This window comes from Mastomys coucha, unplaced genomic scaffold, assembly GCF_008632895.1.
Source record: "Mastomys coucha isolate ucsf_1 unplaced genomic scaffold, UCSF_Mcou_1 pScaffold3, whole genome shotgun sequence".
NCBI lineage: Eukaryota > Metazoa > Chordata > Mammalia > Rodentia > Muridae > Mastomys > Mastomys coucha.
In genome coordinates this window covers 52,995,131-53,007,654 of record NW_022196909.1, presented here as the reverse complement: position 1 = coordinate 53,007,654, position 12,524 = coordinate 52,995,131, and the positions used below count along the sequence as shown (strand labels likewise).

At 45.6% G+C, this 12,524-nt stretch overlaps 2 protein-coding genes across 2 annotated transcripts in view; both read left to right on the top strand.

Annotated features, from left to right (window-relative positions):
• The window catches only part of LOC116074468 (cytokine receptor-like factor 2), a 2,327-nt gene extending 865 nt beyond the window's left edge, over positions 1-1,462 (top strand). The window contains exons 2-6 of the mRNA XM_031347036.1: positions 37-206; positions 460-622; positions 713-833; positions 967-1,051; positions 1,197-1,462. Coding sequence (XP_031202896.1) covers positions 37-206; positions 460-622; positions 713-833; positions 967-1,051; positions 1,197-1,412 — 755 coding nt within the window. The 3' untranslated portion in view covers positions 1,413-1,462. The remainder of the gene's footprint in view (positions 1-36; positions 207-459; positions 623-712; positions 834-966; positions 1,052-1,196) is intronic.
• A 331-nt stretch (positions 1,463-1,793) lies between these two features.
• LOC116074467 (zinc finger protein 709-like) overlaps positions 1,794-12,524 on the top strand; it is a 33,260-nt gene continuing 22,529 nt past the window's right edge. Inside the window, exon 1 of the mRNA XM_031347035.1 lies at positions 1,794-1,955. Within this exon, the coding sequence (XP_031202895.1) occupies positions 1,794-1,955 (162 nt within the window). The remainder of the gene's footprint in view (positions 1,956-12,524) is intronic.

Below are 12,524 nucleotides of genomic sequence, written 5' to 3'. Positions count from 1 at the left end.
TTTCCGGGTCTCCGGGGGCGTGGCGTGTTTTCTGTTGACGTCACGGCCGTCTCCCCGCCCCACCAGTGAAGCCCCGCCCCCCGTGGAACGTGACGTTTCTCTGGTCAGCCGATGGCGAGTCCGTTTCCATTTCCTGCCCCGGTCACGCCTACTCCGGCCTGGACTATGAGGTGCAGCACCGCGACGCCTGGGACAGCGCCTGGCAGGCGAGTGACGTGTGCGAGGGGGGCGGGGCCTGTGGGAAGGGCGGGGTCTGGCAGGCGAGTGATGAGAGTGAGGGGCGGGGCCTGGCAGGCGAGTGACGTGGGCGAGGGGGGCGGGGCCTGCCAGGTGAGTGATGTGGGTGATGGACGGGGCCTGGCTTGACCTCTGGTTGGTGAGTGACGTCACCGGGGACAGGGCCTGGTGCGGGTGGGCGTGGTCTCCCGTGACCTCCGACCCCTCTTCCCTCCCCTGCAGACGACTTCGGGTCCGCGCTGTGACATCACGGTGGGCGGGCTCAACCCCGAGATCTGCTACGACTTCCGGGTCAGGGCGAGGCCCCGGGATTTCCACTACGGCACAGAGGCAATGCCCAGCGAGTGGACAGGCGTGATGTCACGTCGGGGGGCGGGGCCCCCGGGTGAGTGACGTCACGGTGGGTGGGACGGGCCCATGGTGAGTGGTGTCCCGGGCGGCCCGCCGTGACCCCGCCCACCTTACCCCCCAGCAGCCTCCTGTGCCCCGGGCCCCGCCCCCGCGGTCCCAGCCCCGCCCTGGCCCCTCCCCCTGGCGTGCTGCCTGGCGGCCATGATGACGCTGGCGCTGCTCCTCATCCTGCTGAGGCTGCGCAGGTGATGTGGGCGGGGCACGGCTGGGTCATGGGAGGGGGGCGGTGCCAGCGGGAGGGGCCGGAAGTGAGGAGAGCTGAGGCAGGGGCTTGACTGCGAGTGACGTCGTTGCCGCCCTGTGACCCCGACCCCGCAGAGTGAAGGCCGCACTGCTGCCCTGCGTCCCCGACCCCCGCGGCTCGTTCCCCGGCCTCTTCGAGTTGCATCACGGGAACTTCCAGGTGAGGCCCCGCACACCCGCTCCCACTCCCACCCTCGACTTCCCGCTCCGCCCTCCCGACTGGCCCCGCCCCCAGTCCCGTGATCCCACCCCATTCCTGCGACCCACCCCCCCGAACTCCCGCGAACCTGCCCTTCACTCCCGAGGCCCTGCCCCTCACCACGAAGCCACACCCCCAGGCCTGGATCGCTGCGCATGCGCAGGCCACCGCCCCGACGCTGAAGCCACAGGAGGAAGAGGAGGGCGATGATGTCATCTGCCCCCAGAGCAAGTGGGCGCGGCCCGGCGAAGGCTCCGCCCCGTCGGGGGGCGCGGCCTGGACGCCTGCTGCGGTGGACGACAGCGGGTACATGACCCTGTGACCCCGTGACCCCGCGACCCTGGAGAGAAATAAAAAAGGGAAAAAATAAGATGGCGTTTGTGTGAGCTCTTTCGTGCAAGTGTGAGGCTGGGACATGACCGGGAGTGGCTACAGACGGGGAGACAGGAAGTGAGAGGCCAGAGAAAAAATTCCCGCAAACTGGAAGTGATGTCCGTCCATCCGGGCGATTGGGGGAAATAGAATAAAACATGGCCTGCGTGAACTATCGACAGTTTACACAACATACGGCGTCCCAAGACCGCGAGCCGGCCTCACGGTGACCGGGCAGCGGGGGCGGGGCCGAGGGCGGGGCCGAGGTGACGTACGACAGTGAATGGCGCAAACTCAGGCTTAGGGTTTCAATGCGGGACCGCCTACAGGGATGGCGTTTAACTGGGGCTCCCAGGATCCGAGGTGCAGCCTGGGACCATCAGGGCGGGAACATGGTGGCGTGGGAACTGAGAGTCGTCACAGCGGCGTCCAGGCGGGCGCGGTGCAGGAGGATCTGGGAGTTCCACGTCGCCATCCGAAGGCCGCTGGCAGAGTACTGACTGCCAGGCAGCTAGGACGAAGTCCACACCCGCAGTGACACACACACAGTGACACACCCGCAGTGACACACACAGTGACACACACAGTGACACACCCACAGCGACACACACAGTGACACACCCACAACGACACACCCATATTGACACACCCACAGCGACACACACACAGTGACACACACACAGTGACACACACACAGAGACGCACATAGTGACACACATACAGCGACACACCCACACTGACACACCCACACTGACACACCTATGTTCACAGGGCCACACTTACTCTAACCCTACCGCTCCACGGGCCAACAAGACACAAACCGTCACAGGTGTGGATGTGAGTGAGTTGGGATCTCGGAGAATTTGGAAAGTGTTGTGTGAGGAGAAAGTTTATAGAGTGTGAAACAGTCTATGTCCAATAAAAAAAACGCCAAGAAGACAATGAATGTGTGTTATAGTACGGCATTCCTGGGATAAATCAGATAAAATGCTCTAGGACACGAAGGGTGACACCAGACCTTGGCATCGATCCAAGCGTGAAGCGCTCCACGATGCCATCACACGTGTCAAAATCATTTTCTAGATGCATAATGGCCGCCGGATGAATGAAGAAGGAAACACTGAAATTCAAATCTACATTATCAATGAATTAACAGACTTTGCTTTACTGAGCAAGCCAAACACACTGCGGTGTCTGTGAGATTTTATCCGTAATTGAGTCCTGAAGCTTCACTCTGAGTGGCTGGAAATCAGTCTGATTAAAATAGCAGCTACTGGGAGATATAAAAACTCATTATATAACATGCATCGCTAAAACATCGTCTTTTGTTTTCTTTATGTATGCAGCTTGTGTGGTGTTATTTAACCTTTCAGTTGGAAAGACAATAAAATACTGTTGCGTTTATCACAATAGCCTTGCCTTTGCAATGTGTTTGTTTTGTTATTTACTTTAAATTCAGTTACCACTACCTGAACTGCCTGTTCTATTGTAGTCACCAGGAAGAAATTAATTTGGTTTAATGAGACAATTCTGAGTCAGAGTTCTTAAACTCGTTCTTGAGCTAACACTTGGATATATGGAGACACTTAATACACACACAGACCATAATTTCTGTGAAGTACGACAAGGAAATGGGGATGTGGGTTTCTATCCTTATCCATTATAGGCCGTCTTTCTATAATATTAGCATAATCAATCCATTGCATAAAATGGTTACAAACGGCTCGGCCTTTGCAGTGCTGCCTTCGTGAGGTCCTAACCCTTCATCACTAGGAAGCCATCCAGTGGAAGACTTATTTAAGAAAGACACAAAAGAAGAAGTTAAAAAGCTACCAAGAGATGGAAATCCCTTCCGTTTTCATGGAATGATATAATTAATATAGTGAAATCCCAATTCTACCTAAATCACTTCTCAGAATTGATTAAATCATCTTACAGCTCATATAGAAAAACAAAGGATCAAAGAGAGACACGGGAATCCTAAAGAATGCAGGAGTATCTGTAGACATTACTGACTCAGACTTTTAATTTATTGAAGATAGCTATGCTAACACAAAAGCATGGCATTGACATAATAACAAACAAATATTGTTCAGTGAAATAAATACGGTGACACAAATATAATGTCATGCACAACTGACTGGAAGATTGCAAGATTCACTGAAGAATAACACCCCCAGACTCAAATACTATGTAAATACTATGTAAATGTATTTACTATGTAAATTTAAAGTCCAGCCTGCTGGGGTCTCCCCACTATCAAGATAGAGAGACCAGGAAGACTCAGGCCCAAACTAAAGCACACTAGGGAATTCTGAGGTAGCTGACCTCTGTGTTGATTTGTTGGGTTCATCTCTATGAACAATCCATTACCAGGGTGTGGGGGCTGAAAATGTACTGGGAAGGTTGTGGTGTCTCAGGAAGTAGCTGAGGAGACCTGGAAATTGATGCTGACCCGTTGTCCTTGCTGAGGCAAGGTGGCTGGGACATTCCTTTACCTGGGCGTGAAGGCTGGAGCCTATGATGTTTTCTTCCAGTAGTTCACTTGCCTGGGCTTGGATCGACTTGCTCAGTTTTTAGGTCTACTTTCCTTAACTGACAATTGAAAGCCTGCCATGGAGTCAGCCTGTCCCATCCCTCTCATGACCAGAAGTACACACTGGAAAAATGCAACTTCTTCAAGAATGGTGCTGTTCAAAATGAAGCTCTAAATATAAAAGGATGAAGTTGAATTCTTATCTTTCACCCTACACAAAACCATACACAAACAGATGAAGGACATAAATATAGGATCAGATCTAATACATAAGAAATGGTGGAATATAATTGAATTCTTAGACAAAAGAACTTTCTGAATAGGACCCCATGAGAGTATAAACTCTAATACCAACAATTAACAACTAGAACACATGTGACTAAAACCCTTCTGTATAGCAAAGAAAAGCATAACTCATTGAGGAGCAACCTTCAGAATAAGAGCAACTTTAGCAGCAAGGCATATGATACAAAGTTCAGACCAAGTATAAAATAGCAAATAAAATAACTGAGCAGTAAGAAAGGACAGAAACCAGTAAAAACTGGGGCATGGAATTCAAGATATTTCAAAAGAGGATATACAGATTTCAGAAACTTAAAAAAAACCTGTTTATTATTTTTAGCAAGCATGATATGAAATTAGATCGACTTTGCATCTTATCCAAATCATAATAGGTGAAAATAAACATAAAAATAATAAAGTAAACAAAAGTAGTGGAAAGAAATGCTGGATGTCAGGAGAAAACAACATTTAAATATTATTATTAGGAGTACAAACTGGTGCAACCATTATAACAAACACTTTGTAGATTCCTCAAAGAGATAGAAATAAAAAATACCACATAATTTATATACAACACTTCTAGGTTCCCGGGCATATATCTGAAGACTCTATTTCCTGCTCCAGAGATATTTGCCAATTCCTATTTACTACTTCTTTATTCACAACACTCGGGCAATAAAAACAAATCAAAATTACAAGAACAACAACAACAAACAACAAACATTAATACAACACAACTGGTATTTTAAAGAAACAAAGATTCTCAGTACTTCTCTTATTGAATAAAACACACAAAACATGGAGGAAGTAATAGGATACTAATATGGAAATTTCATCTCTAATGGCAAGATATTGCTGGAAGTTGTTATATACACTACTAAAATAGAAAAATGAATCCTGTTTTACCCAGGGTTTTTACACAATGAACTGTAGTAATGACTACCCTGGAAATATTTGTTTATTGCTGCTGTACAGATGTTAGGGAATTACCAAGAAAGTTATGCTGGTATTCAAGACCTCTGGACCAGATTGGATTACACCTGCAAGTAAAAGTGGACAGAGGACTCAACCCTTCTTTTCATAAACCATGGTATTATTAAAACAAATCCTAGAAAATTCTTGTCATACCTGTAACTGAATCCCTTAGCTATTATCAGAGAAATTTTTTTTTTTTTTTTTTTTTTGGTTTTTCGAGACAGGGTTTCTCTGTGTAGCCCTGGCTGTCCTGGAACTCACTCTGTAGACCAGGCTGGCCTCGAACTCAGAAATCCACCTGCCTCTGCCTCCCAAGTGCTAGGACAAAAGGCATACACCACCACTGCCCAGTGAGCTTGGGATATTTTTTTTTTTGAGGTGAAGGAGGAGGAGGAGGAGGCAGAGGAAAAATTGTCAAAAATAGAAGTTGTAGGTGCAAAGAAACAATGCTACCTAGTGTACAAAGGGGCAGTTGCACGTATGAACAGACATCCTTGTTGAGAGCATACTAGTACATGTGCAATTTCAAACCCTCAAAAAAGTATAAGATGTGGGAGAAGTGTATACAAACCCACCATATAAAAGAATACACACACACACACACACAGCAGTTTCATTTAGGGATATGGTAGAGTGTGGTAGGAGAAAAATATTTTTCACTAAGAATTGAAGAAGGATGTGAGGATGTGTTAGTTAAATGAGAACTGATCCATAGAATCATATGTTTGAATAATTATTTTTGGTTATTGAAACTGTTTGGGAAGGAGCACAAGTATGGCCATTTTGAAAGAAGTGTGTCACACTTTGAGGCTTTAAAAGCTTCTGACCATTCCCATTGTGCTTGCTACCTCTTGTCTGAGGTTGAAATGGGAGCTCTGGGCTCTCTGCTGCCATGTGTTCATACTGCCATCATTGACTGTAACCCTTAGGAACAAATTGCAAATCCCCATTTGATGTTTTTGATTATAATTTATCTTGGCCATGGTGTCTTATGAGAGTGATGGAGCGGTCACTATACAGAAGTGTTCAGTTTAAGATCTGAACACAGCAAATCTCCCCTTCCAACTATAGAATGTAGAGAGGAAATTTTTTCTAACTTTAACTCTACAGCTCTAGATCAGTCCCATGACTTTGAAGTTAGAAGTGATCCCAACAATGACAACTCTGTTAAGAACATTCTCCTGGCCAGATGGAGTTGCAGCAGCATGAATGATCAGGGTGAACGGAAGCAGATGTGCTGCTTTTCCTTGAGCAGGTAACATCCAAAGGCACTGGTTTAAATCCTAAAGCCAAAGTATGGCAAGAAATTCCTTCTGGAAATCCAGATGTCACTCTTGTAACTGAAACCTCTTGGCAGGACACTGGAGCAGTTAAGGAAGGGCAGGTGGGGATTATCTGTGGTATTTATAGGAGGCATGCAAAGAGGGAGAGAAAACTTCCACTGGCATTCTGTCCCATTGATAAGCACAATTGATATTAGGATCTGCAGTAACAGAAGTGAGATAGGTCTTTGGATAAAGTACCTAGCCTCATGATAGGCATGGCTTGTGATTGAACAGGAATTTTTGTTGATAATAAATGGCTCAGACACAAAGATGAGTTTATAAAGCTCAACCAATTTGGATTTTGAGAGTGCACAAAATCAGCTTGAACAAACTTCCCATGACAACCCCTCCCCCCTTATCAACAGCTAGTCCAAGAAAAACAGCAAGTTTAAGATACATGCAGATAACTAAGACCTCTTGTAGAAAAATAACTCATAACTTATCCATCGTGATTGTAAGATTTTTTTGCCCCCTTGCTTATTTCCTGCAGATTATGCCAGACATACAGTTTTTAAAATATTACAATGCTGACTTGTATGGAAATTCTCCAATGTTGCTTTAAATACAGTAAATACCCAGCCCCCGTAGATTGGTCTCTCAGTTTGTTCTTGATGAGAGGTTGACTGATGAGAGTCCCTGTTACTGACCTCATAATAAAGACCTTTGCATGTTTGCATTGCAATAGGTTCCTTGTTGTTTTTCTGGGATTCCTGTGCCTTGAGCATAACATCTTGGTGCACTGAATGGAACTCCAAGACCTTCAGGACTCCAAACTGAAGGGTTGAAAGGCCAGCTGTTAAGATGTCCTGTGCTGTGTGTCAGTGGTTTGTCTGTCAGATTTGTGTCTGTGTAACTTGGTTTTTGGATTTTTCTTGTGTCTTCCTGGAGGGAGATGAACAAAGCGAATGTGGAACCCCATACAGTGGATACATTGCAGAGCTGTATCCACAAAGGTCTTGGAAGATATTCCAGAGCCAGGCATAGGGGTGGGTGTGCCCCTGGTCTTAATTTTTGGGAAGGTTAGAGCAGACTTGGAACCCTGCTACATGGCTCACAGCTGTCATCCTGTCTTCATTTTCTCCTTTGTGCAAGTGGAGGAATCTGCTGGGTAGCCTTTACAGATCCCTTATGGCTTTCTATTACAGGTGTGACACTTTACTACTCTGTGACTGAGAGGAAATGAGACTTTTTCCATGCTAATCAATTTAGTTACCCATCCTGACCTTGATTTAAACACTTCTTATCAAGAGGTCCTAGACTCATTAAATTCCCCTTGGCAGAAAGCTCTTTGAGACAGCATTCAGGGCAAAATGAGGCTCTCCCTACCCTGTTTTACAGGGTGGAAAGCACAAAGACATCACTTTTACCCCTCCTGATCAACCATGTTCCCAGGCCATATGTGACCCTGTACTTTTGAACTTGGAGCTTTAATTAGATGAAAGGTTTATCTTCATTAATATCAACAAAGTTATCATGTCTGCCCTAGACCAGCAGTCTTATTTCAAGGTGTGCGGGGCAATCTGCTTTTCTGTTCACCTTCTAGTTGTTTTGGCCTTCTCTTTGTTCACACTGGCCTGGGAACCCAGAGTTAAAGACACTTCACCCCAGAGCAGCACAGCCTCTGAACTCTCCATTCTAGTGTATCCTTCCCTGCTCTGAGACAGGTGCACTTACCATTTTCTCCTGGCTCAGCCACAACTACAACTCCCTCATTCTGTGGCAAGAGCTCGTGTAATTGATATGGTTAGCACATTGGTTTGGGTTTTTACAACTTCCTCTTTTATTATTGTCTCTGTGTCATAATTGTCTTCAGTTCTCATCATTTCAGAGGTACAGTCATCTGGAGGAGCCTTGATTGAGTGTGTGTCTTCAAGAGAATGGCTGATTTCTATGTCTGTGAGAGATCCTGTTGATGATTGATGCAGGAAGGATCCTCCACTGATACTGGCAATATTCCTAAGCAAGTGGGCCTAGGCTAGATGGGAGAGCTAGATGTGCATGAGACAGTGACCAAGCAAGAGAAAAAAAACAGGAGATACTGTTTTCTTTCTTTCTTCCTTCCTTTCTTTCTTTCTTTCTTTCTTTCTTTCTTTCTTTCTTTCTTTCTTTCTTTCTCTCTTTCTCTCTTTCTTTCTTTTTTTGGTTTTTAAAGACAGGGTTTCCCTGTATATCCATGGCTGTCCTGGAACTCACTCTGTAGACCAGGCTGGCCTCTAACTCAGAAATTCACCTGCCTCTGCCTCCCAAGTGCTGGAATTAAAGGTGTGTGCCACCACCACCCAGCGAGATACTATTTTCCCATGCTCTTGATGTCACTTTGTAGCTTCAGTTTCTATTCTAAGCTCCCAGCATGATAAACTGTGATCTCACAGAACCATTCACAACAACCATTTATTACCTGAGATGCTTTGCTGAGAGAATTCAATCACAGCAGCAGAATAGCAATTCAGAACAACAACAAACTGATAGCAAAAGGTGATTTTGCTGCTGGACAGAATATATGTTCTCTTGGAGGAATGTGGAAAATATTAAAAAATTGAGATAGCAAATGTCAGAAGAAACTGAATATGAAGCTGAATAGGTTATTGTCATAGGACATAGAAGATTGGAATGTTGACAGTAATACAGCCAGAGGAAGTTGAGGTCATAATATTTCAGTGGAAAATAGACTGGTAAAAATTTAGGAGAAGTCATTTGTGTGATGTTTTGCTAAAATTCTTTCTTACCCTGCTTATGTGCTAAAATAGTGAGTGGGGCAAAATGTAAAACTAATGGGCTGCATTCTGTATTATATTCTATTTCTATGTATTTGTTCACTCTTTCCATTTATTTATGTATTCAATATACATTCTAATCCCTGCCTTTTCCATGTTATACCTGACACAGTCCCCGACCCCTGACTCTTTTATCTCCCCAGGGAGAGTTGGGACCATTTATGTGTCCCCCAACCATGGTAGGTCAGTTCTCAGCAGAGTTAGGCACATCCTGTCCTACTAAGGTAAGACTAGGCAGCTAAGGTAGGAGAACAGTTTGGACAGACAAATGACACCTTAAGGGAAATCCCCCACTCAGGTTTTTGAGGGACACAAGGGAACACTGAATAGCAGGTGTACTACATATGTGGTGGGGGACTCTGTCCTTCATGTGTATGCTCTTTGGTTGGTGGCTCAGTCTCTGAGAGACTCCTAGGTTCTAGGTTAGTTGACTCTCATAGTCTTATGGACTTAGTGATCCTTTGGGAGCCCTTAATCCTTTCCCCAACTCTTCCAAAAGACTCCCCGATCTAATGGAAGGATGTAGGTGATTGCATCTGTTCCAGTCAGGTGGTGGATTCTGACTCTCAGAGGACAATGATGCTAAGCTGCTCCCTGCAAGTATAACAAAGTATTGTCAATAATGTCAGGGTTTACTGCTTGCCCATGAAATGGAGCTCAAGTTGTGTAGGGTATAGTTTGGCCATTCTCTCAGTTTCTGCTCCATTTGTGACTGCATTTTTTGTAGATAGAACAAATTTTGGATGGAAAAGTTTTTGGTTTGTTTGGTGTACTTAACTCTCCAATGGGGAACCTGCTTGACTGCAAGATGTGGCCTCTTCATGATCCAGAACTCATTGCTAGGCATCTCAGCTAAGATCTCCCCCATAGACTCCTTGGTGTCCTCCCTTCCTGGTCTCTGGCACATCCTAAAGATGCTTCACTCTTCCACCCCTGGCAGCTTCAGATTTTGAATCATTTTCCTGGAGCTCTGGCCCTCCCTTGTTTCTCACCATATCTGTTCTTGACACACCCCCCAATTCCCTTTCTTATCCACTCTCCCATCCACTTCTCTCTTCCATCTGCCTCCTATTACTGTTTATTCCCCCTTCTGAGTGAGATTCAACCATGCTCATTTGATTTTTTTATTTATTTTAAATTTATTTATTATGTATACAGTGTCCTGCCTGCATTTATGCCTGCAAGCCAGGAGAGGACACCAGACCTCATTATAGATGGTTGTGAGCCACCATGTAGTTGCTGGGAATTGAACTTAATACCTCTAGAAGAACAGACAGTGCTCTGAACCTCTGAGCCATCTCTCCAGGCCATGATTCACTTAAATGTGAAATATGTGGGTTATTTTTTCTCCCAAGTGAGTAAAGGGGGATAGGGTGATCCAGAATTCCACCTACCTCTTAGAAGTTACTGGCCCACCTTAAGGTCAGCTCTTTGCATGCTGTCACCTGGCATTTCCAGAACTATAAAATTGAATTTTTGGATGATTTAAATGAAAATGACTGTAGCTAGGCGTGATGGCACAAAGTATAATCTTAGCATTTTGGAGGCAGAGGTGGGAGAATCAGGAGTTCAAGGCTAATATGGGTTACATGGTGAAAGAACAAAACAGAGGCTGGGGAGAAAGCTCAGCTACTCACAAGCATGAGGAACTGAGTGTCAGCCCCCAGCACACACATGACTCTTCCAACCACTCTTGCTTCTCATTTGTCTTTCTCTCACCCCTTCTTCCTCCCAGACCTTTCCTCACAAAATAATCCCACTTATTTATTTATTTATTTTTTTGGTTTTATCGAGAAAGGGTTTCTCCGTATAGCTCTGGCTTTCCTGGAACTCACTCTGTAGACCAGACTGGCCTTGAACTCAGAAATCTGCCTGCCTCTGCCTCCCAAGTGCATAGATTAAAGGCGTGAGCCACCACCGCCCGGCAATAATCCCACTCTTCCACTCTTCTATTTGGGGTCCTTTTTGGATCCTGCCCAAGATTAAATGTTCCCCTTTATAAGACTTGCCTTGGTCATGATGTCTGCTCACCGCAGTAATATCCTAAATAAGACACCCAGCAAAAGGCTAACAGCTTTGTTTAATTGGGGCTTGTTTATAGGTTCAGAGGTTCAGTCCATTATCATCAAGGAGGGAGTATGGCAGCATCTTGGCAGGTATGGTGTAGGAAGAACATCTTCATCTGAAGGCTACTAGCAGAATACTGGGCTCCAGGCAGCTAGGATGAGGGTCTTATAGCCCAGAACTACAATGACACACCTACTCCAACTTGATCATACCTTCTAATAGTACCACTCCCTGGACCTAGCAAATACAAACTATCATATTCCACTTCCTGGCCCCCATATTCTTGTTCAAACACAGGAGTCTATGGGGACCATACCTAAACATAGCATAATGCAAAATACATTTAGTCCAACTTCCAAAGCCCTGTATTCTACAGCAGCCTCAACAATGTTAAAAAGTCCAAAGTTCAAAGTCTCTTCTGAGATTCATCCAGTCACTTAACTGTAATCCCCAAAGCAAGACAGGGAACCAGCTGGGCAAACTCCAAACTCTGAATCTCCATGTCTGATGTGAAAGTGGTCTTCAGATCTCCAACTCCTTTTTCATCTGTGTTGACTGCAACAAACTTCTTTCTCCTGGGATCTCTGTTAGCAGCTTTCCTTAGCAGGTATCCCATAGTTCTGGCATCTTGAACATCTTGGGGTCTCCAAGGCAACTTCAGTGTTACAGCTTCTTGTTTCAATGTCTGGGATCCAGACATGATCTTCTGGGCTTCCCATATGGGCCTGTGTCACTTCTCTAGCTCTGCCCTTTGTAGCACTGTAAGCTCAGATAGATGCACTCGTCACTGCCACTGCTGTTCTTGGTGCTCATCCCATGGTACAAGCATCTCTAATACACTGGAGTCTTCTGCTACAACGAGGCTTCACCAATAGCCTCTCATAGGCTCTCTTCATGGTGCCAAGTCTCAAATCCTTTGCATGACCCCTTCAGTCCTGGGTCATCAAGTCTAACTGAAGCTACACACCTTCACAAATGACCATCTGTGGCCTCTCATCGTTCAGGGAAGAACCTTAGCTGCTCTTCATGACCCCTTCATTGTCCCGCGCTATCTCCCGCCAGCAGGAACAACGCGGCACACACAGGATCCTTCTGCAGTACAA